A 24,030-nucleotide genomic window follows, 5' to 3' on the forward strand; every position below is an offset into this window, starting at 1 on the left:
TGCCAAATTTAGGAGCTACTCAATACTTCGAAGTATTGCCCCAGCCACTACTGTAGAGAAAAAAAGATTTGTATCTTCCTGCCTTCCTTCAGAAAGTAAGGTACTAGTATCCGTGTCACGAGCACATGAAGCAAATGGCGACAGGGTGATCGTGGCCCTGTACTGACAATCATTCCGACCCGTGACGTGGGGCCTCAGCTAAAGATTTTGCGTGGTGGAAAGCGCGTGATGGAAGGGCTTCCCGATTAATAATTTCGTCTAGCAACCGCATTGGGTCGCGAAGCTCCAAGCGCAGACATTGAGATCTCTGCTGCCTCTGCCTCTGCCCACAGCGCTCAGCCGCAAAGCGACGACATTCTGAAAGAAATTAAAATTCCTGAAGTTGGCCACAAAGAGAACCATCAGCCGCTGATTTTCGTGAACTATCGTCTGAAAACTAATCTGGAAAAGATCCAGCACTTCCACCGAATTGTCCAAAATGCGCTGTACATGTACTAGCGATTCTGAAGAACGAGCAGAATGCGTAAGGTCGTTTTTTGGTGATAAGCCGAATTCTCGAACATTTTTGCCGGCGCAGAATGGCTCAAGATTAAATTGTGCAGGGCCAGTTGATGCATTTTCGTGTGGTCGATTCGATTCAATCAGGTTTGTAGGCGCATTTTGAGCAACGGCACGCCATACACGCTTCATCAGCAGTTCAAAGTACTCGTCGCTGGGTGCTTGTGCAGCTACGCTCTGGAAATACGTGAGCCACTGGGCTCAGTGTGTACATGTACCGATGCCGCGGTCCGTCGTGACGAAAATTGTTGACGTTTTAAAAGTAGAAGGAGCACTAAAATGAGCGGAATGGATTGCGCGAAAGAATAGAGACTTCAGGGCCGTTCTTAACGAGCAGTAGTTTAAGAACGGTCAGAATTCGAGAATTCGCAAAGGCGCATCCGATTGACGCGTGCGAAAACTGTCAAACACTGCGCCATGCGGGTTGGATTGCGAGGGGCGACCCTGTGCAAGCAGACGATCATGGAGTTGTTCGGAAGCCAAAAAATATCTTCGCTGTCGAAATGGCTACAGTTTATAATACATGTACCCTCGCACTATCCAAGCGCCTTTTTCTTCTTCAACGGCACGACTGCCAAACATGGACTCGACCTATTTAACAGCATGTTTCAGTACATGTACCGGGTAGGCTACATTGTAGCAGATCAGTTCTGGAATCTCGAATCCCTCGCGAATCTGTTTTTCAACCAATGTCAAACGGCCAGCGCACAAACATTTCATCGACCTGGTCTTCGAGAGCAGTTGGCATTTGGCTATTTACTGCACACATCGTTCCTAAACCCGTTCGTTATGCAAGGAATCTTCACGCTCGCGTTCCTGGTGCTCAACAGCTGGCTGGGCACCGGCGTCGAGGCTGTAGACGCCGCACATGCAGCTGGCCCTGCCTTCGTGGGTGGCGCCGTGGTCGTAAACAACTGCAAGAATTGCAAAAGCGGCCCCACGATGCACCCGCTCCTGAAGCACGCAGACGACAGCGACCAGAACTAAAAGAAAAATATAAACCTGTCAAGAGATGAGAGGAAAATCCAGCGACTCGACTCCCAACACCACTAGAGACTCGGGTTCAGTCTGTAGGAGGCGTATTCATTAATATATTGTCCCGATGTTGTCAAGTTTTCTTCTTATGCCAGCCCATTTGTCAGTGCTTATGTGTATCTGTCGTATATCCAGATTTAGGGATGCGCGTGTCTGAAGTCCATGGCTAAAAGCAGCCATGTTTGCGGAAGCTCTGTATTTTTGGCGAAAACTGCAGCTGTCTCGGCCACTTCACCTTCCAGAGCGATCAAACTGAGCGATGGCGCTATCGACACAGGGCTTTAGTGGTACGGGGGAAAGCAATAGAGAAATGTCGTCGCTAACTCAATGGAAGGAGCGACAGCAGCAGTGCGCCGAGCAGGTGGATCTGCAAGCGCTGCTGACTAACATTCGCGCCTCGCTTCGCTCACAAGGCCTTGTGTAAGTCTTACGAATCGGTTAGAACTCTTCTGATTCTTAATTTACTTCTCTTTGCAGTGCGTGGGTGAACATGAGTCTGGCGCTGGAGAAGGCGCAGAGCGAAAGCGGTGGAGTCACCAACGGCGTGCTCAAGCGCTTACTGAATGACTCTCGGGTGTCGACTTCGGACGTGGTAAAGTGGCTTCACACGTTCTCCAGTGTAGTGAGTTTTGCATTCTCAAGAACCGATTATAACCTATTTACAGGATGCACGAGCTCTAGTTCAGAGGGTCAATCAAAACGCTGAAGAAGACGGCAGAGTGACAGCCGACGCCGTGAGAAATCTCATCTTCGTACGTGCTGCTTTTGATCTACGATAAACTCGGTCTTGGTAACGGAAGAGCTGTGTTGTAGGGGGCTTTGTCCGGTAGGAAACTGGAATTCGTACAATCGGCATTCGAAGCACTGGATCGTAAGGGAGTTGGATATCTCGCTCTTCAAGACGTGCTAGCTGCACACGATGCCGGACGACACCCGGCTGTTATGTTCGGTGAGCAGACAACTGAGCAAGCGGCTCGAGAATTCCAGACCTCATTCATGACTGCTGCACGTCGGACGGGAACCGCGTTTGTGAGCTGGGCTCAGTGGCTCACGTATTTCCAGTGCGTGGCTGCACAAGCACCCAGCGACGAGTACTTTGAACTGCTGATGAAGCGTGTATGGCGTGCCGACATGCGGCGATCTCTCCAAGAAGCTGCCGGGGCTGCAGACCTCAATGCGCGAATGGACTCGATCCCACCACCACCGACCCCAGCGTCGGTAGTCCCGGTCTCGCTATATCAGGCACTTCAACAGAACCAAGGAACTAGCAGCAAAGCGAAAGTAGTTCTATCCATTTCCACATCGGCATCCCCACGAGAACAGCACCGTTCCAGCAGCTTGATACTATCGCCAATGGATCCTGATGCTTCACCTCGAGGAGCGGCTGTTCGTTCTACCAACGAATTTCTCAAAGGCTCTCAACTCGCTGCTTGCCTCACTGAAGTCACGTCACCGCCAAGTACTCGCTCGGGGGCTGCTGGGCCATCCGTTGAGACACTTGATCCTGGAGCGGCTTCGGTACTACGAAAAGTGCAGACTGGCCTTCGTGCTCGAGGAATCCAGGCACTTGTAGAGCTTGGACGTTGTCTACGGCTCAGTGATGCAGACGGCAATGGAAAACTTACACTAGGCGAGTTTCGCCGTGCTCTTCAGAGCTCACACGAAGCTACAAGTCCAACAACTGTGAACAACCCACCACTCAGCGATGCCGATCTTCGCGGGATCTTCCTTCACTTAGATGTCGACAGAATGGGGATTGTGCCGGTAGAGGCGGCGTTAGATTTGGTACGCGGGACCATGAGCTCTCGTCGATTGCGTCACGTTCATGCAGCGTACCAAACCTTAGCACGAGAGACTGGAGCATCTTTCCTAGCTGCCTGTGACGTAGTTCAGCGATACGATGCCAGTCGACACCCAGACGTCATTGCACAGCGCAAAAGCGAAGAGCAATGCTTTCGCGAGTTCGTTGAGAATTTTGACATGGACGAGAACAGTGGGGAAGGTGCTGGCAACATCTTGCCTCGACAATGGGAAGCCTACTACCACAACGTAAGTTTCCTTGTCCCCGACGACGATCTGTTCGAACTCATCGTGCGTAATACGTGGCACTTGCCGTCCACTGGTGATCCAGCCCACAAGAGCCGTGCACCCCCGCCAGTCCACATCGAAAGTCCGCTTGGAAGTGCTTTTGCTGGAAATTCAATACGTCACCTCACTCCGACTAACGTTAATGGCGAGGTCACGTGGCGCGGAAAACGCAGCTTCGGGACAGGAATGGCGAGTCAACAGGCTTTTGCAATTCTCCAGCCAGATGTGGTTGACCGTTTGCCAGTGTCAGGTGTTGTTAGTCCTTCGAGTGCCATGAATCTGGCGCCACCCGGATCTCCCGGTGCCGCTAACAAGCAGTCTAAGGAACTACGTCGTATGATTCATTCTCTCCGCTGTGAGCTGAAAGAGCGAGGCCTTGGAGGGTTTATCGCACTACAGCAGCAACTTCGACGTGCAGCCGGACGGTCAGATGAGTATTACGGCGATGAACTCAACGACGGGAACATCGGATTTCACGACTTTGTTCGTGCTCTCAAGAGCAGTGGAGTACATGTCACTGGACGAGACGCACAAAGCTTGTTTTTTCATTTCGACAGCAACCACGACGGCACCATGAGCGTAACTGAGTTCCTCACTGGTGTTCGTGAGCCCATGAACACTCAGCGTCAGCTTGTGGTTCGTATGGCATTCGACGCCCTCGATCGCTTGGGTAGTGGCGATCTTGCTGCCGCTGCTATCGCTGATGCATTTGATGCCAGACGGCTACCCGAAGTCACGTCGGGCCGGAAGACTGAATGTGAGGCGCATGCAGAGTTTCTCGACACGTTTGGCCTCGTTACTGAATGTCAGCGCCAACGTCGTGTCAACTTCGATGTGTGGGAACGTTATTACGCTAATGTGAGTGCTGCGGTAGACGAAGACGAACAGTTTGAGCTAATGCTGCGCAATTCCTGGCACTTGGGGCCTAGCACCGGTGGGCGGGTAGCCAGAGCTGCGCCGGGTGAAAAGATTCGAGGAATTCATCGACAAGATCCTGGACGCTCTAGCGTACACGAAATTCTGGATCATACAGCTGCGTATACCAGCAACCCCACTTTATCCAGTTCTGGCTCGAGCCCAAGTATGACACTGCGACGAGCGAAGAACAATGTGAGCAGCTGCATTGCTGCTTGTCTCGGTAACGCTCCGTCAACACAACCGCCTATCGAGACCTCTGGGTTGGCCTCTCCCGGAAGCCGTGAGTTCCACTTACACCCTGCAGGAGTGCAAGCCATACTATCCCGACTGAAACAAGTGCTGCAAGCTCAGGGAGCATCAGGCTTCTGCACTCTGAATCGGCGTCTACGGGCAGCTCGAGGCAATGCCATGAATCTGCAGGATCTTCGTACCGCGGCTGCTGACTGCGAGTTGACTCTGCCTGGAGGTCTCACAGACGCCGATCTGCGTCTAATGTTCCAGTATTTGGATAACGATGGCGATGGACGAATCGCACCGGATGAATTGATTAATATCGTGCGACCTGCACTAACAGGACGTCGACTCGAGTGTGTTCGAGAGGCTTTCGCGAAATTAGCGAAAGTGAAAAGCATTCGCGACGTGGAGAAAGCCTCGCTGGAACCTAGCGACGTTGTGGAACAGTTCGATGCAAGTGCACATCCCGACGTAGTGGCAGGTCGACGAGGAGTTGATCTCGTCTGTCGGGAATTCCTTGAATCCTTCGACATCGATGGTAGCGCTCAGGACGGGAAGGTGACGTGGGAGCAATGGCGAGGATATTACCATAACGTAAGCGCCAGTATCCCTTCGCACAGGGAATTCGAGGAGATGGTATGCAGTGTATGGCACCTCGATGGCAGTGATATCAAGTCCGATGCCGACGTTGAACCACCAGCTCCACCTCAACAACAAGATAACCAACGTAACCGAGGAAATGGAACAATCTCGTCGTGGAACTTCTTACAGCCAGCAGCGGCAGGGGCTCGAACGGCATTCGCAACGACGGAGGCTCCTGTGCAGTCGGTCAAGGAGAGGAAAATATTGTCGCTTAAAGAGGTTGCTGCCGGTACTGCAATGATTGACGCAAATCGGTTGACAACGTCGAGAGGACCACCCCTTGGTGTTGAAGCTGTGCCAACCTACGCCGGGGACTCGGTTCTTCACGCCATCCGGTATCGTATCCGACAGAGTAACTCATTGGCCAACGTCGTGCAGCTTCGTACTCGACTCAATCAATCGACTGATCCTCGAACGGGCATCATCACGAGTGCTCGTTGCTGTGAAGCCTTAAACGCCGCTCTGGGTATCTCTCTGGGCGAGTTGCAAGGCCACACCCTGTTCGAGCACCTCTCCAATTTCTCCCAATCTAACGGCAATGGTAGCACTACTAATGGACGTTTCCCTCATGAGCACCGAGTCAATGGCCTTCCGTTGAGACTGATTCTCGACTGTCTACTGGAGCGACTCAGTCCCGCGAGTCTTGCTAGTGCCACAAAGGTGTATACAGCGTTGCAGTCGTCGGGCAATGGTCGCGTGTTTCCTGCAGCTTTGGCGTCGAGTTTCCAGGCTGTTAAACACCCAGACGTCGTGCTGGGGCGCTGTTCGGCAGCGCAGATTTTCCAAGACTTTGCTCTCAGCTTCGAGGTCGCGGGAGGAAACGGTGTTGTGACGTTCCAACACTTTGAGACCTACTGCGTGAACTTGCGTGCTACACTCGGCAGTGAGGAACTGCTGCAGCTGGTGCTGCGTGATTGCTTTTAATTTTTAAAGAGCTGCAATAGGTTTGGCATTTTCCGGAGCCATTTCGGCAATCGACAGTTGAAGTTGGTGCCGAGTGTTTCGTTGGAAACGCGCAAACCCTCATATATCAAACCACCTGTATTATCACATTCTGTTGAGTGCTGCAAGAAATATCGATTTTGTCCTGTGACTTAATACCCGGTAATAGTAGATTTGGGGCATGTTATTTGCAGCCGTTATGGCGCGAAATCATTTCAACCGTTGTGGTGAGGGTCAATTGAACACAATCGAATTCGTAATTTTTACCTCAGCCGAAGCGCATCGTCGCCTCTAGAGCTTTGGCAACTTTTGATCTATTCAACAAACACCGTGCAACCAAGGTAGCAATCCACCGCCTGACTTGGCATTCGCCGAAGTCGGTTGTCGATCGCCTGTCAATGACCAGGAAGCGGCAACGAAGCGCATCGGTCCGCCACGTGGACGACCACCCGACGCCGCAGCGCCGCCATAATGCAACGCAGAACGATGTCAATGGTGAGGCGGATTTAACGACTCCGCCGCGTCAAGATAACGCTGAGAATGCCAATAATAATGGTCCGAGCATCACCAGTCCGACAATCACCGTGACGTCGTCTCTCAATGTCCTCGATGGTGAAGTGACGACAAAAGTGGAGACTGTCAAAGATGATGATGAGCAAGCCAAAGTGAATGTGGCTCTCCCCAAACGCCGAGCAATCGTCTGGTTCCGTCGCGACTTGCGGATCCACGACAACTTGGCGCTGGACGCAGCGATGCGCGCGCAGATGCAGCTACAGAAGGCTGGCGACGAGGAGATGGCGTTGTTGCCCATTTACATTCTGCACCGACCCAAACGCCAACGATGCGGACCCGTGAGGTTCCAGTTTCTGCTGGAAGCGATCGAAGACTTGGCTAGATCCATCGCAAAGCTGGATGGACGGTTGTTGGTGCTATCTGGAGACGCCGAGGAGGTGCTACGCACTGTAATCGCAGCGTGGGGCGTCACCGATCTCTTCTTTGAGGCTGGCGTAGCGCACTACGCCGTCGATCGCGATAACCGCGTCCGTGCCATTGCGAAGTCTCTGGACGTCAATGTCACGACGATCCGAGGAGTGACGCTGTATAATCCACATGAAATCATTCGGCTGAACAGCGGCCAGGCGCCAACGGACTACGAACGGCTTCTGGAGATCACCGAGAAGATGCCACAACCAACACAACCCATTCCTGCTCCAGTGAAGCTCTTGAACGCTGCATGCTTCAGTACCGACAAGTTGTTTTCTCTACTGGAGGATGTCTGTCAGCAAAACCCCAGTGAGGCAGATGTGATCGCTGGAGTCGCCGGTGATGTAAAGAAAACCGAATCCGAGCTGTTTGTGGCTCCACCGCTCACCGCTTTTGGATTGACACCGCCAACCCCCCACGCACCGTTGATCGGAGGTGAAAGCGCAGCGATGAAAAGACTGGACGATTTTTGCGAAGACGAACGTCGCGTGGGGCAGTTTGAGAAGCCGAAAACTTCTCCCGTGTCAATTGATGGCCCCTCCACCACAACGCTGAGTGCTTACCTGAGTTTTGGGTGCCTGAGTGCGCGTGAATTCTTCTATCGCATCATGTTCATCCAGCTACAGTACCCTCACCGCCCCGGTTTGCCGACACAGGTCACACTTGAAGGCCAACTCATGTGGCGCGAGTTCTTCTACTGCTACATGTGTGGGACGCGAAACTTCGATTCACAGGAACTGAATCCGAGCTGTAAACAGATCGACTGGCGCTTGCTCAACGAATACTACGTATCCCACCCTGAATACGACGAACAGGAGCCAAAGAAGGTGACGGAGGCAGACGAGAAGCTTGCGATGCGCCAGTTGCAGTGCTGGAAGGACGGACGGACGGGGTTTCCCTGGATCGACGCCGTCATGCGGCAGATCAACCAGGAAGGTTGGACGCACCACGCCGGACGCCATGCTGTGGCGTGTTTCTTGACACGCGGAGTGCTCTACATTTCGTGGCTTCGAGGAGCGACGTATTTCCAAGAGAAAATGATCGATTTGGATTGGCCAATTAACGTTGGCAATTGGCTCTGGGTGAGTGCGAGTTGCTTCTTCACCAACTACCGTCGCATGGCGTCTCCATCCACGTTCCCGCAGCGATGGGATCAGCAAGGCCAGTTCATTCGCAAATACATCCCAGCGCTCCGCAATATGCCAGACAAGTACGTTTTCGAGCCTTGGAAAGCGCCGCTGAAAGTGCAGCGTGACGCTGACTGCCTCATCGGGAAAAACTACCCTTTTCCCATCGTGGACAGCAAACTTGCCATGTCGCGATGCATAGCTGGCATGAGTAGATCTTTCTCGGACAGTGATACGGAGTCCACAACTTCATCATTGACGAGTACACGCACCCAAACTGAAGACGCAGAAGCTGACGGTTCCTCTCCGTGGAGTGGCGACGATATGTGCTACAACTACCGAGTCCCTGGATCGATCTCGCAGCCCGAGTGAGCAGCATCCTGAGACGGAACGTCCGTTGACTAAAACAACAACTACTTCTCAAGTTCTATCAAGTTTAGAATGTTTGGACAGTAATTCTTGAGAGATACCGCGTGCCGTTCGTCGAGCCCCCTGCCAATAGAGAACTTTAGCTGTTGGCAACGATTTTTACGGATATGATCTGAATAAATGACGGTATAGATTACCAATGGATGCTCCAATACTTAGCTTCAGTGAAAAGCGAATTGTAAGCAACAATATCACTACGAATAGTAATTATTACTTTTTGGAACCATTTTAGTACTTTTTCTTAAGTATTTATAGCATACTCGCCCAAGTAAAAGCCCCCTTCGAATAGAGTCCTCTTTGATTGTCAAGTTTATCAGTACTGGCTTCAACGACCGCTCTGATCGCGCTGCATGGACCTCTATGAGGCCAGTGAGAACGGGAACGAGGAGCGTGTGGTGGAGTTGCTGGTGTTTGGCAAGTTATCTCCAGCGTCTCAGCTTCGCGCTCGAGGAATCGCAGGTAGAACAGCTCTACTTGCTGCGTGTCTGGGTGGCCAATCAAGCGTCGTTCGTCTGCTCTTGGGCAAAAAGTGTATCGTGCACTTCACAAGTCGGACGGAAGATGAGGTTGTGGAAATGCTGAAGCCGCTAGTGGAAATGCTCCAGCCCATTCCAGACTCGGACTCACTTTTCAAAGTCTCCATGGTAACGAAAGATGGAAGCTCGGGTGTGGTTCCAATGGCTGTAGTTCAGCTGCCACCTCAATGGGCGATCCCACCGAGCGACTTACTGGAAGGCAAACAGCACGTGGATCACTTTGGCAACACGCCACTGCAATGTGTGAGCTGTTTCGGTTGTGGCTCCAGTGTGAAGCACATTGACGACGGACTGGACATGACAAGGCAGCTTTTAATCCACGGAGACCAGCCTAATTTGCCCAAGAAGAGCAACAAGTGGACACCACTGCACTGGGCTGCGTATAATGGAAACCACGAGCAAATTAAGATGTTGTTGGATCCAGTGTTGCATGTTGGAGATGGAACACGGCGCTTTGCTAAGACTCAGATTGCTATTCCACTGCTGATCGATACGGACGATCTCTTTGCGGTGGATATTGCAGGACGTCGTGGCCTCGCACTTGAAGACGAAAGGGCCACTTTACAACGACAACTGAACTCGGAAGACTGCGACGGAGCAAACGGAGAATACGCTCATTGGCGTCTGCGACTTGATCATATCGAAGCTGTACGGCTATTTATTCACGAGTTTCTTGCAAATGGAGCGCACCTTACACGATACGTGGCCGAAATGAACGCTCGCAACCCGTTGCATTTTCAGAAGAACAGGTCCAGATCTGTGACGGCCCAAGACGCAGTGCGATACGGACAACATCTTCTTTATTGGGCAGGTTGCTTCGGTCTTGTCAGTGAAGTGCGCTCTCTGCTGCAACTAGAACTGAAAATGACGGGGGTTGGTGGAAGCAGCAGTCCTGGGAAGGCAGCGGTCAAGCCATTGGTAGCACGGAGTATGGACGACAGCAGCCTCGACATCTCTCTCCGAATGCTGTACACATGTTCGTGTGAATATGGCAAGAGGCAATCTGTGCTTCACGCTGTTGCAGCTCACGGCCAAGTGAAAATTCTCAGGCTTTTTCTCGCCAAAATGCTCGACAATCAACTGCATCCTTCGGATTTTTCTTCTCCAGTGGGGAACTCCATGACGAGCTTCTTGCGTAAAGCAGCCAGACCAAGGAAACCCGTCGTCGTTCCTATTTCAGACCCTACGGAAATGACAGACTCGAGCGCAGAAAGCGGGAAATATACGGATCAACTCAACATTTTGGAGCATGTGAATACTGGCTGGACAAATTATCGCAACGAGACTCCGTTGTTTCATGCAGTGTTGTATCTGCAAGAAAGCGCAGTGAGATTTTTTGCGAACGTCCTCTGCTCGACAAGTCTGGCGTGGGAGCTTGCAAACGTCAACGTCGAGGGATCCTTGCTACATCACATTTGTAGTGAGATTTCTCGACACACCCTCGGCATAGAGCACCAATCTGCACGACCTGAATACGTAATGCTCTTCGATGGAGTGAAAAGGAAACAGTTTAAAGAGACGGTCATTGAGACGATGCACGAAGAAAGCTCTATAGCTCCATCGTTGGTCGTGACTCGGTCGGGTGTTCGTGACACAGTATCTGGAATTTGTAAGGCGATGGGAGAAATCGACTATCTTGTTATTGGCGCTACAGATGAAGTGCTCATTCAGCAGGCTCAACGTCTACAACTCAAAGTGAAACATCGTGGGTCCTCAACGCGTTCTATGTACAGCGCCAGCTCTCCGGAATTGTTTGAGAGCTTCCGCTCCTTACAACGTCAGCAAGTGATCCTCAGTATTATTCAGAGGAAGATCGACCTGCAGAAGCATATCAAGAACGGCAACATCCAAACGATATTCCCACTGCACGATGTCATGGGGTGTCGAAACATCATTCGGCAATGGGGCTACACGGACTCCTCTCAGCGCATTTTTCAGCCTTTTGCAGGCAACAGTCTCGAGCAGTTTTTCTTGGAGCGTAAACGACATCAGTATGAAATGTTGTGGCCACTGCTCACGTATTTTGGAGAGAAACACGCGTTCTACTACGCCTTTGTGACGTTCTACACTGCGTGGCTTCTCCCGATAGCGTTGGTTGGAATGGCTTGTCAAATGCTGTGGTTAGCGAACAATGTGAGTTTTGTGCCGCCTCTTTTTGGTATTGTCGTGTCCATTTGGGCCACGCTAATGGTAGAACGCTGGAAGCGCAAGCGTAGCGAAATACAGAGAAAATTTGGTCACTTTCGACGCAATCGGAGTGAGGGAACTCCCGGGTTCTATGGAGATTTCTTGGTTGAAACTGCAATGATACGAGCAAAACGTGCTGTCGACGTGAGTTTTCCGAGAGCTGTGCAGCTTGTCAGAATTTATACGGGTATTCCTCTACTTCTGACTATGGCAGTAGCGGCAGTGGTGATTTTTGTTGCTGTCAAGACGAACAGTGCATCGTCGGCAGTTGTACACAACGCCATGCCACGGCTGCCAGTGGTATTAGTCCCGTACGTCGTTCCGTTTATAAATGCGGTATCAATGCTACTACTTGATAATTGGTACACGCGACTCGCTCGCTCCCTCACCACTTGGGAGAATCATCGTACTGTGTGGGAATTCGAGAGTATGCTGGCCACTAAACTGTTCTCGTTCAAGTTCTTAAATGCTTTCATCTCGTTGTTCTGGATTGCGTTCGTGGATCAAAACGCTACTGCTCTTCGCAAGCAGCTCTTGATCATTATGGGAACTCGTCAGTTGTGGAACTCAATCCAGCGTGATGTTTTACCAATGTTCCATGTGCGATTGCGATGGAAACAAGCTGGGTTTCGCTTTCAGCAGCCATCTACCCGAGCCAGAAAGTACTGCTGGTCCATGTCAAGTCACGAATGGTACGATGCAGAGCTTTCCCATCCGCTTACATCAACGTCACTAAGAGGGGTAGAACGTCCGTCTCCTCCTCCGATGATTCTCCTGCAAGAGCTCATGTATCCTCACGATTTCCTAATGGGGAAGCAGATGGAAGTAGTTCTGCAGTTCGGATACGTTACCATGTTTGTCTCGGTACTACCTGTAGCGCCCTTGTTTGCTCTACTAAGCAACGTCGTGGCGATGCGTCTGGATGTACTTAGTTGCACGCAAACTAAACGACGTCCACCGTTTGAAAGCGAGACCGAGGTGTCAACTTTCACGAGTATCCTCGAGTTTATGAGCTTTGCTGCCGTCGCTGTCAACTGCGCTGTGCTCTTCTTCACTACCAGATCGGATTTAGAAAGCCTAATTCAAGTGGTGCGTCCAAGTTGGAGGGCGGAGGAGTCAATGACTGATAACTCGAGCGCATACGTCACTGAGCTTTGGCTACTTCTAGTAGTCGAACACGTCGTTCTAGGTACCAAAGCGCTTTTGTCACTCGTAATTGATGACTCGGCGTCGTGGGTGCGTCTTGACGAAGACCAAACAGATGAAGAGGAAAAGAAGAGAATGCTCGGCATGAACACCCCTGAAAATGTATCAACTACAAGAAGGTCGACGGAAGAGCTAGAGACGATGCAACGTCGAGACCGTGTAGACCAGTCCAAGTTTAATCAAGTCCTGGCAAAGCAGTACATAGCGGCTCTTGGTGAGCGAGATGAGGCCTTGAAGCGCGAACAAACAGCTCGACGACTGCTCGCTGAATCGATGAAATACGCAGAGCAGGCACATGCCCAGACTGTCGTTGCTCCTGGCTTGAACGATTCGTTGGTGACAGATTTGACACCTTGCGATTCCAACTCTGGCCGTGTTTCAAAACTTACGATAGAAGACGAGAGGAATGTGGCCTTCAGAGCTCAGGCTAACAGCAGTACTGAGGTGGGACGACGGCTGTGCTTTATATGCTTTGCGCTGAGAAATCTTCAAATTCCAGCCGGGAAGCGATGCCTTTCGTGCCACATTGCGTTGTGCCCAACCTGCGACGGAGTTGTCCACCTGGACGACTTGGGAGTAAAGGAACCTCAGCATTTCCGAGTCAAGGTATCTGTAGATATGCCATTCAAATCGATCTTGGGCGAGGGACAAAACGTCGTTAAAGAGGAACCTGACAAACCTGACAAATCGACTCGACGCTGTAGCAGACATGAAAAGAAACAATTGCGAGAATTGCGACGACACGTCGAGAGCTTTATTTCGTACTGCGGTCTCTCTCGTGGACAGCAGCGGCTGACATGCGACGAAGCGTTTAAGCGATGTTGCGCCAGCGTTCGCATTGCAATGCGCTATCTTCGCAACTACGAGCAACAGCGCCTGTATCTCAACAGCTCGAATCCGACACTTGCCCCAGCCACAACAGAACTTTGAATACATTTTTACACAGCAAGCGGTGGATTTCGAGCGTCGGCCCGGCAAGTTACAGCAGCTGACGGCTGGCAAAGTACTCACGAATAGCGCGAATATCGTCAGGAGATGTACGGCAGCAGCCACCAAAGAAGCGGGCACCAGCATCGTACCACTTAGGTAGATACTCTTCCCAAGAGCTGGGACCGCCAGTATTATCGGCTGGAAGCCACTTCTTGTTCACTCCATCCCAACCTTCACCGCTGTTTGGGTACACGGCCTTGGGCCAGGGGCAGTCAAGCTCGAGGAGCAGACTCTCCACGTACTGTGGAGGCGTACAGTTAATGCCAATGGCCAGCAACTGTGAGGGGTTATTGAGTTTAGCCAGGATCTCCGGAATGCGAGCGATTGGCTCGCCGCTGTTGAGCTCTTTACCGTTGTGGCAGGCCACGGCAACGATTGCGTGTGCGGTCGGGAACTCGTTGAGAAGATCCACGAAGGCTTCCACCTCCACGAGACAAGGAATGGTCTCACAGATCAAGAAATTAGCAGGGGCGTAGCTGGTGAAAAAGGCGAAGCGGTGCTTGTGCCATGCCACCAGTTCGTTTTTTGTCTTGCCGTAGTCACCGCGGTACTCCTGGGCCATCAACGGAAAAGTTCGCTAGTAGTGAGCGCACCATCCCATGGATACAAATCCTGATAACAACTCACCGATCCGTCCGCAAGTGCAGCGCCGTAGCAACCAATACTGGCACCTACGAGGGGTTTGATGCGTTTACTCTGTTGCAGTTCATTCCAGGCGGCGTCACGAGCCTGTGCTCCGAGGTCGATACTCTTAGCGAAGAGTTTCTCGACGTCCTCGAGGGCTGTGACTCCCTCACGCTTAAAACCGTCGACTGACGCCTGATAGCTGACAGTGGTGGCCACGTCAGCACCCGCGAGGAAGTAATTTGTGTGTGCATTGACAACAACATCTTGGAGGTGCTGGTTCTGGTCTAGCAGCAGCGACCCGGACCAGAGGCTACTGGCGCTCAGATCCACCCGCGGATCCTTCTCTAATTCGGTCGCAAAGCCGCCATCGAGTACGACAACGCGGCTCTTGTCGGCCAGAAGCTGCTGCAGACCAGTCAACGCGGGGGTGCTCATGGGGACGGGTACGCTGGTCAAAAAATAATCTGACGTACGACGAAATTCGATGGCGGCCTGATTACAATGATTTTCCGCGAATGATAGAACGGAATTTGGATATGAATGAGGATGATTGGTGGAAAGAGTTTGTTCCGTTCACTGTTGTACTATGATGTGCATAAATTCAAGAGTGTGACATCTGTCCTGACAAAGTATGTTTTTTTTAAAGAAAGGAACGATATCAGGAGGGGGTGAACTTACACATCGGAGACGATGCGCATGTAGAGGAATGGGCATTACTTGCTCGTTGTGGTGAACCTCATTCGACAAGTTTCAGGGCAAGACGCAGTGTTTGCAGCCGACACAACCGTCGTCGCTTACGTCGAGTCTCTGTTGGCCCATGTGTCAGGCGAAGGTGACGAGTAAGACGCCGCTGGTGGCGCCGACAGTGCCCAAGCACTCGCTGTGGCAGCCCAAGCTTATGTACCTTGTCAGCAACGCGTGGACGTCGGCACAAATGAATTTCCTGAGCATCTTCTACCAGCAGACAGCACAGTTTTCCAAGATGCAGATCGGCGTCCTACAAACGTTGCCCTGTGTGTGCACCTTGCTGGCTCCTCCGCTCTGGGGAGCAATCGCCGACCACATTGAGAACCAGCGACTCATCCACGTCTTCTGCATCGCCACGGCCTCGCTGTTCATGTTCGCCGTTCGCTTCTTCTATTGGTCTTTTGATTGGATGATCGTGATCGTCGTCGTGGCCAACTTTCAAGTGGCCCCGACCGGTTCGCTGCTGGATCACACCGTGTTAAACCTCCTCGACAAGGTCGGTGGGGAGTACGGCAAGCAACGATTGTTTGGCGCGCTCGGCTACGGTGCAGGAGCCTACATTACAGGCCTCCTCGTGGCCATCGCTGGGATCTCGTGGTCTTTCAACCTGAGCCTGGCGCTCGGACTGACGTCTCTACTGGTGCTGCGCACAATCCCACCAATGCAACATAGTCGACTACTGCAACAAGCTGATCTGGAAGGTGGCACCTCAAAAGCCCCTACATTCATGGACAATGCTCGGCTCATTTGTAAGAAAGTAGACGTACTGGTGCTGCTTGGTGTCGTGTTCTTGATGGGGCTCATGTACGGCGTGCTCTCCAGCTTCCTCACGCTCAACCTGTACAACCTCTCAGGCCAGAATGCCCAGGTCGTGGGTATTGCCATCATGTGCGAGACAGCATCGGAACTGCCCGCATTCTTCTACTCCCACAGAATTATCAATCGGCTCGGCATCGTGAACGTGCTGCTGTTGTCCATCCTAGGTTATTTCCTGCGCGTGTCCTACTACGCTGTCATGACGAACGCCTGGTGCGCCATTCCGCTCGAATTCCTGCACGGGGTGACGTACGGATTGGCATGGGCGGCGTGCACGCAGTACGTGTACTCGGCGGCTCCTCCCGGCTGTCAGGGCACGATCATGGGCGTGTTGAACGCGGTGCAGAACGGTCTTGCACGCGGCGTCGGCACGCTCATCGGTGGCTACTTCTACCAGCATTACGGAGCCCGTATTATGTGGCTGGTCGCCGACCTGGGTGTGCCTCTCGCTCTCGTCGGCCTCGGTGTATTCGCGCGTCTTAAGAACAAGAGCGAAGTGGTGAACGAGAAGTATCTGGAGGAGGCTGAGCTCTTTTCACCCCACGCGGGCAACCCGCAGGCGCTCGTGCCGCGAGTCGACCAGAGGTTCGACGAAATCTAGTAGAACCTCTAGAAGCTTTGCACTGCTTTCCTATGTAATAGACGTACGAACTTCATAAAATAATGTAAGAGCACCATTCTTCTCCACTTCAGCCTGATCTCGGATTGGTTCTAAAACGTCATTTGAGCACCTTGGATTAATGTAAAAAAGCTCGAAATAAATGATTGCACGGTGCAATTTGCACCTTTGCAGGTATTTGTTGCAAATTGAAAGAGTCTTTGCTCATGACGGATCGCACTCTCCCGCTTTCTGCGCCACTGTTGCCCACCGAGGGCACCAATAATGACGCGGCTGACGATGCAGATCTCGTCGACTTTGCATCCTCTTTGCTTGACGCCGCTGATCCTGACTCGGAACTTCCAGAATCAACGCTAGACGCCGCGACGCTCGACGCAGTGCACGCAGCCATCAACGCTCCCCGAGAACTTGCCTCGGAGGCGATTTCGACGTCGGATCTGCCCGTTGGATCCCAGCAGCAGCAATCAACAGTCGAAGAGGAGAAGAAGGAGTCGATTCCGAGCGAAAGCCTCCCAGCAACGGACTCAGGAGGGGGCAGTGATGACGAGATCAGGATCCTCGTATGGTTCCGACGCGATCTCCGCCTCCACGACAATCTGGCAATCTCTGCAGCGCTGGATTGGATAAAGCAGGAAGAGGAAAAGATACCGGGCCGTAAGGTGGTGTTCATCCCGCTTTATATCGTGCACCGTCCAAAGATCATGCTGTGCGGCGTCAACCGCTTCCAGTTCTTGCTCGAGAGCGTTTCAGATCTGGCCGACGCGTTGGCTGCACGAGGCTCTCGACTTGTGGTGGCCAGAGGAGACGGGGTGCAAGTGCTGAGGCGTTTACTGCCCGCTTGGCGCATCTCGCACCTGTTTTTTGACGCAGCCAGTGAGCCATTTGCTATCGACCGAGACAACCGAGCAGTGGCGTTAGCAAGACAACTGGGAGTCGAGACTCACGTGACGCATGGGTACACACTCTACGACCTGGACGCAGTTATTGCTGGAAATAACGGAGAACCACCGAAGACCTACACCGCTTTTCTCCGTGCATTAGCCATGCAGCCGAAACCGCCCAAGCCGCTCCCGACGCCGGAAAAGGTGCCGGCACCTGTGTATCTGCCCAGTGAGCTCTACCAACAGGTGATAGACTACTGGCAGAACCGCTTGAAACCCGATTCGGTGACACAGTCTGATGTGAAGGAAGAAAAGACAGAAGACGAGACAGTCAAACAGGACTTTGAAGCGGACGACGATCCCCAAGAAAAAGCAAAGCATCTCGATGAGATCGCTGGTCCTGAACAGCAATTTACACTCCCAGAGGTAACAGACTTTGGCTTCGTAGCCCCTGAGCGACATCCTTTCATCTACGGCGGCGAACAGATTGCGCTGGGTATTCTACGGGACTATTGTCGCAATGAAGGTCGCGTGGTCAAGTTCGAGAAGCCGAAGACGTCTCCTGCACAGACGACCCCATCTGCGTCGACAACTTCGCTTAGTCCATACTTGTATTTCGGCTCTATCAGTCCACGGACCTTTTTGCATCACGTCCGAGGCATACAGGAACACCACGCCAAGGCTCTGTCAGCTACCCCTGTGAGCTTGGACGGACAGCTTCTGTGGCGTGAGTTTTTCCACTGTCACGGCCGAGCCAACGCGTATTTCGACAAGATGGAGGAGAGTCCCACTTGTCTGCAGATTGACTGGCGATGGCACACTATTCCAGAGCGGGAGGAGGATATGACTGATGACGACAAGCTTGCTCGCTCGCAGTTCCAAGCCTGGATCGATGGTCAGACTGGTTTCCCATGGATCGACGCTATCATGATCCAACTTAAAGAGGAAGGCTGGATGCATCATCTAGCACGTCACTCGGTAGCGTGCTTCCTTACTCGTGGCGATCTGTATATTTCATGGGTTCGAGGACTCGAGGTCTTCCAGGAAAGACTGATCGATCACGATTGGAGTATCAACTGTGGCAACTGGCTGTGGCTTAGTGCTAGCTACTTCTTCTCTGCTTACTTCAGAGTGTACTCTCCGTCGACTTTCGGCAAGAAATGGGACCCGGAAGGCTTATTTATCCGCAAATACGTTCCAGCACTCAGCAAGATGCCAGTCAAGTATATCTACGAGCCCTGGAAGGCGCCGATGACTGTGCAGCACGCGGCGGGGTGCCTTATCGGAAAAGATTATCCGTTCCCAATTGTGGATCACAAGATCGCTATGCGTCGAAGTATGGCAGGCATGAAGAAGTCATATGCCCTCAACGAGTACGGCACCCCACCGGCCCCAAACCCACCAAGCAGTCCACGATTTAAGCGTCCGCGTGAGAATTCGGCTAGCTCATCCGAGACATCCGAAGAGTCTACGCAGTAGTGGGGAAGGTTACGTTACTGAGAGCCGATTGCGTTACTCGATGTCGAAGGTTTGCACGCTTCACGACTGATTCTGATCTGTAGGTGACTAGGAAGAAAGAAAGGAAGAGGTGAGATTGATGGACGATATAAGATGTGAAAAACTTTGAAGCAAAAGACACTTGCTCTACTTGCCAGGTAATTATGCTGCTTCGGCTTTTGGTAGTGGTGGTGGCGACAACGGGGGCAGTACTGGTTGCGATAGCTGTCACCTCGATGCGGAGACGTGTAGTATCGGTCCAAAAACATTCCTCCTGGTGCCGCACTGACAATAAACATCGCTTGGTTGGCGTTGGATATCTCGAGAACGAAAGGATTCTGCAAGATGCGCGTTCGGAGGAATCGTTAGCTGCTCCGTTTCATGATGAGAACCGTGCATGGTCCCCTCGTGAAGACCACCTTGATCATCACAATCAGGAGAGCAATGACGATGACGACGACTCGGGCGATAATCCTAACAACAACGACGACAACGACGAGGAAGACAGCGAGGACGACAGTGAAAGCAGTAGCCAGAGCGGCAGTAGTCAAGAAGCTGCGACTATCCAGTCGAGTATCGTCACGAATTTGGACGGTGTGAATATTGGCAACACCATCACAATAATCAACATTGGGGCGAACGCCAGTGAACCTGGAGATGGAGGCGATGAACCGAACGGGCAATCTTCAAACGGACTTGCTTTTAACGACACTGATCGTTCTGCTATCACCTCTGCAGCTGTCCGGGCACTTTGCAACTCTATCGGCTGTAATCTCTCAAACGTTTCTGAGACTCCCACAGACCTAGCACCTAACTCGATCATGCCGCCGTTTGACAGAGACAATGTTGTACACGGTAATGAGGCACAGTATGAATATCCAGGGATTATCAGTAGCAGCAGCGTAGTAACTATGGGAAGAGCAAAGTGGCTGCTGGTAGTCTCGATCCTCGTGCAAGTTTGCTGACGAAACGAGAAAAATAAACTAGTTCAAGTTGTACTCCCAAGTATCCAATACATAAACGTAAGCTTGTTTCCCCCTTTCAGTCGAAGATCGGATACCCGTCGCTATTAATAATCAATGTGTTGCAGGGAGCGTCTGTACGTGTCAAGGAGCGCCTCGCAGGCACGGCGATGGGAGATCCAGCCAGGAAAAAATCGACTCATGCGGCGATGGACCATGTGTCCATGTGCACAAGGCCCTTGTCACAGCTTGTCAAGGGAGCTGCACCCTGCTTTCACTCGACTGGCGTGTGCAAGTTCTTTCACTTTCCGCGGCATCGTCATCGCGGGAGTCCATGCAGATTATGCACCGCGTGTCATAACGATAACCTGCACCTGCGGCTGTCTGCCATGTTCTGTTAAAGCGTTCCAGCACCGAGGCGTCGTCTCGGTGAAACTCTCACCGTGATCGACGGTGACTCACCGTCACGGTCCGTGAGACCTTGCCTGGTCATAAAGGCTACCCATGTCTGCGAGCGCAGCAGGCGCAGAACGTCCCCAAAAACTGTATCTAGTGGTGTGCAGTATTAATACCGGTAGTGATCCTCCACGCGCACCGCCACCTCCATTCGTTATTCGTGTTGCCTGGTCCGAGATTTGCTTTGGCGAGCTATTAATACAGGTCTGAGCGGGGGAAGGAGCAAAAAGCAGAATGCGGCTGCCAACGGCAAGGCAGTGTCGCGTAGCTCCGATTTCTTTTTCCTAGGGCGTGGACTGCCCATGCAGTGCTCATTACCACCGCACAGCGATGTTTAAATGAGTAATGGCACGTAATGTCACCTGCAGCACCGACCACTTCAAGGCGTGTACAGTACTTACACGCGCCGACCAGCATAGACACAACCTGTCCTGCTCGGAGGAACCACCGCGATGACTCAGTCACCTCGCGAATCATCATTAGCCAACCTCCGTACTGCGCCCGTTACGTACTGCGCTGCAGTGCCCAGAGTCCGTGACAGCTGCTGGATGAAGAGTATCTCTGCAAGATCATTATGCATGTACAGTTCATGTACTTACCTGTAACTCTAGCGACACATGCTACGGCCGCTGCGCAACTCTGATGAAAGCAACGACTGCAGGGTCGCTTGAAAAGTTGAGATTATCTCAACTTATAAGTCGCGATCTTCGCCTACGCTTGCACCAAATTCGGCCCACTGTGATCATTACTCACGCGCAGGCAACTCCAACGTTGCGACCTCAACTCGAATGCCAGCGGCGCGCTGTCACCGGAGACCGCGTAAATTACGAAATGGCTGCACTCGCTCGAAGTTCGAGCAGGAGTCCTGTTACAGGACCACTACAGTACATGTATGACAAAATATGGCCTGGACAACTGCTCTTTAAGATATAGATGCTTTTGATACTCAGGTTACATGAATTAACACTGTAAATCTCAATCACCGCCAGCAGTTTAAACGTTTTGCAAAACAAAAGGCCTCAAAATTTCTTATCAAAGTTCTTACTTCAAGTACGGCCCATTCAGCCGAATTGAAAATTGATATTGGCAAATCATGTACGACAATATAATATATTTCGCAAGCTTTGTTTTTTCTAAGGTGTCAGCGCAGAAAAAAACTCCATCAAGTCGTTGAAGCAGCTGTTGGCAAAGTCGCTTTCGAGCCGTCCTGGGCAGCTAGCAATACTTCTGCAAATGGCCATGGGTCATGACTCCTGGCTTATCTCTCGAGGCTCAGCTTGTACATGTAGTCTACAGTAAAGTATAAAGATCTACATGTATTACAGTAAGACGTCGCGAAGCAAGCGAGCCCGGGCGGCGAGCGCCGTCGAATAGGTCCCACTCTTCTGCGCGGGTTTTAAACCCGTTCTTTCGAAACTGCTCGACCCGTCCGTCTATGGTCGAGCAGGAAAAAGCGCCACTCTCGTCTGCCGCCATGGTCGCGCGGTGGCTGCCTATCGCTCACTTTTGTTTTTTCAGAGGAGCAGCAGACACTTTTGCGCATCGAACATATTCGCTGGTCGACGTCGCCCCTCCCGCAACAGGATCCACCTCTGCATACTTGCAGAGCACACCACAGAGAACACGAGCGAGTCACAGCCGGACGCGACCCTCCCCATGGACATCACGGTGCGCGTCGAAGTCCAGTACCATGCGCCGGCGAATGCCGTCACGCGCGATGTTCTCGAGATGTTCCGCTCCACGACTTGGGTGCGCTTCATGATGCGTTATGTCTCGCCGCGTCTCAAGACCTCGTCGCCCGCGGACCAGGCCATTCTTGACCAGCTTGAGAGCCAAGAGGCCGCTGAGGTGCACGAGGGCGAGGAGTGCGTGATCTGCATGAGCGAGAACCCATGCGACGGCCACGTAGCTCTTCCCTGCGGCCACTCATTTCACTACCCGTGCATCTCGTCGTGGCTGCAGAACCAGAGCACATGCCCCGTGTGCCGCTTCCAGTTCCCCAAGGCCTTCACGGGCAAGTACGCGGTGCAAAAGCTCAAGTCGTCCATGGTGCTGTCGGAGGAGCAGGGCAAGATGCCTCGCGCGGAGTTGCTGGCGCTAGACATCGGCAAGCAAGTTGTGCGCGCTGTCGTAAGCGTCACACTTGTCAAAGTCGCGGCTGGGGGAGACGACGAGGAGTTCCCATGCGAGCTGAGTGCGTGGATGCTCGACCCCTCGACTGGACAAACCTTTTCCGAACTGGATTGTGTATGATGCGCCGTCCATCAGCAGCAGTTAGACAGAGGCACACTATCATCAAGCCTAGGAGCAGGACGACGACATCCACTGCTCGACTCATTCCCCCTCGCTGCGAAAGGAGGGACAACATAGGTATTTATCAGAGACAAAGGAAGCGAAAATTGAACAAATGTAACACAATTGTATCACACATGAGAGAATTTGGATTCTGGATCGTTTTTGCCATTCTGCAGCGTTGAAGTTGCCTTGACTCACAAACCACCGACTTATTAAAACGAGTTAGCCAACGTGACGTTGAGCTGCAGCCTGAAATGCCCCTAACTGGACTCTTCTTGACCGAAAAGTGATAACGTGGTGCTGGCAATCACACGCCGACATAAACAAAAGTAACGCTGCAGTTGCTGCGCTTTGCGCCATCGCCAAGCGACTCGCTTGAGGCAATTACAGTGAATCCCATTTCATCGTGCTATACTGTACACTGTACAGTGTACAGCCTCGGGCGCTCGGATTTTTACATGGCGCAGTTGCTGATCCTGGAAACTCAATGTAGTTTGTGCAGGCTACCTCAGAAGCCGACAGCGAAGCGTACAGTGATAAAGTTGGTGTTTACTCCTAGAACAAATGTCTGAAACAGTACGTTACTGAGAGGTTATGTGATTATAAGTCACTACAAATTAGCAACATGTACAGTATACGCTTTTAAATTGGCCGATGCTAAAGTATTGTCCACCCCATGTAATGTCCATGTATCGAAATAAATTACTTACCGCGTTTCCTAAACCCTTAGTGAACTGAAGTGTTTACACCAGGGTACACTTAGGGATACGTACCCCGTTACATCCTCTCCCACTTAGGTTCGGTTTACCGACCAATCAGAATGAAGAGATGTTCGTCACAAACTCTCATTCTCAAAGTCGAAAACCATCGACTTGGCCGCGCGAGCGCGGCGGAGGCTCACTTATCAGTTAGAGCCTCGACCAGCAATCTGTGCGCTCTTCGTCTAGGTCTCTACTTCGACCGTTACCATGCCTCGTGGCACAGCAAAGAGCGGTGCTAAGACACGCTCCAAGGCTGCGGCCGGTAAAGCGCAAGCCAAGAGCACTAAGCCTCACGGCAAAGGCTCGGAGCTTAAGGAGGCTACTCAGGTGGCCTCTGAGGCGATCGGTTCCTCTGGTGACGCGGCTGTGGGCAAGCGGGCAAGCAAGCGCCGCAGCCCGTCGCCCTCGGCCTCAGACAATCGTCCGATCCCTCGGTTCGTGGAACGTGAGTTCAACTCTGGCAGTGAGGACGAAGCCGAGTCCGAGAGCACGC

General features: G+C 52.1%; 7 protein-coding genes across 7 annotated transcripts; 6 read left to right on the forward strand and 1 right to left on the reverse strand.

The window, feature by feature from the left end:
* Positions 1-1,903: 1,903 nt before the first annotated feature.
* PITG_16099 (uncharacterized protein) lies at positions 1,904-6,399 on the forward strand (the record flags this gene model as incomplete). Its single annotated transcript, XM_002897825.1, has 5 exons — positions 1,904-2,013; positions 2,071-2,185; positions 2,259-2,345; positions 2,407-5,560; positions 5,609-6,399. 5 exons carry the CDS (start codon positions 1,904-1,906, stop codon positions 6,397-6,399), a joined length of 4,257 nt encoding a protein of 1,418 aa, XP_002897871.1.
* A 396-nt stretch (positions 6,400-6,795) lies between these two features.
* Positions 6,796-8,900, forward strand: PITG_16100 (cryptochrome, putative; the record flags this gene model as incomplete). Its single annotated transcript, XM_002897826.1, has 1 exon — positions 6,796-8,900. One exon carries the CDS (start codon positions 6,816-6,818, stop codon positions 8,898-8,900), a length of 2,085 nt encoding a protein of 694 aa, XP_002897872.1.
* Positions 8,901-9,307: 407 nt separating this feature from the next.
* Positions 9,308-13,816, forward strand: PITG_16101 (anoctamin-like protein; the record flags this gene model as incomplete). Its single annotated transcript, XM_002897827.1, has 5 exons — positions 9,308-9,506; positions 9,594-12,766; positions 12,833-13,192; positions 13,331-13,498; positions 13,604-13,816. The coding sequence occupies 5 exons, from the start codon at positions 9,308-9,310 to the stop codon at positions 13,814-13,816; spliced, it is 4,113 nt and encodes a 1,370-aa protein (XP_002897873.1).
* Positions 13,817-13,865: 49 nt separating this feature from the next.
* On the reverse strand, positions 13,866-14,938 carry PITG_16102 (homocysteine S-methyltransferase, putative; the record flags this gene model as incomplete). The annotated part of the gene is made up of 2 exons (XM_002897828.1): positions 13,866-14,429; positions 14,504-14,938. The coding sequence occupies 2 exons, from the start codon at positions 14,936-14,938 to the stop codon at positions 13,866-13,868; spliced, it is 999 nt and encodes a 332-aa protein (XP_002897874.1).
* Positions 14,939-15,320: 382 nt separating this feature from the next.
* Positions 15,321-16,667, forward strand: PITG_16103 (Major Facilitator Superfamily (MFS); the record flags this gene model as incomplete). The annotated part of the gene is made up of 1 exon (XM_002897829.1): positions 15,321-16,667. One exon carries the CDS (start codon positions 15,321-15,323, stop codon positions 16,665-16,667), a length of 1,347 nt encoding a protein of 448 aa, XP_002897875.1.
* Positions 16,668-16,891: 224 nt separating this feature from the next.
* Positions 16,892-19,045, forward strand: PITG_16104 (cryptochrome, putative; the record flags this gene model as incomplete). The annotated part of the gene is made up of 3 exons (XM_002897830.1): positions 16,892-17,115; positions 17,194-17,851; positions 17,957-19,045. 3 exons carry the CDS (start codon positions 16,892-16,894, stop codon positions 19,043-19,045), a joined length of 1,971 nt encoding a protein of 656 aa, XP_002897876.1.
* A 3,092-nt stretch (positions 19,046-22,137) lies between these two features.
* On the forward strand, positions 22,138-22,908 carry PITG_16105 (uncharacterized protein; the record flags this gene model as incomplete). The annotated part of the gene is made up of 1 exon (XM_002897831.1): positions 22,138-22,908. One exon carries the CDS (start codon positions 22,138-22,140, stop codon positions 22,732-22,734), a length of 597 nt encoding a protein of 198 aa, XP_002897877.1.
* Between the last annotated feature and the right edge of the window lie 1,122 nt (positions 22,909-24,030).

Source organism: Phytophthora infestans, genomic scaffold (assembly GCF_000142945.1).
Source record: "Phytophthora infestans T30-4 supercont1.41 genomic scaffold, whole genome shotgun sequence".
In the NCBI taxonomy this organism is placed as follows: Eukaryota; Oomycota; class Peronosporomycetes; order Peronosporales; family Peronosporaceae; genus Phytophthora; species Phytophthora infestans.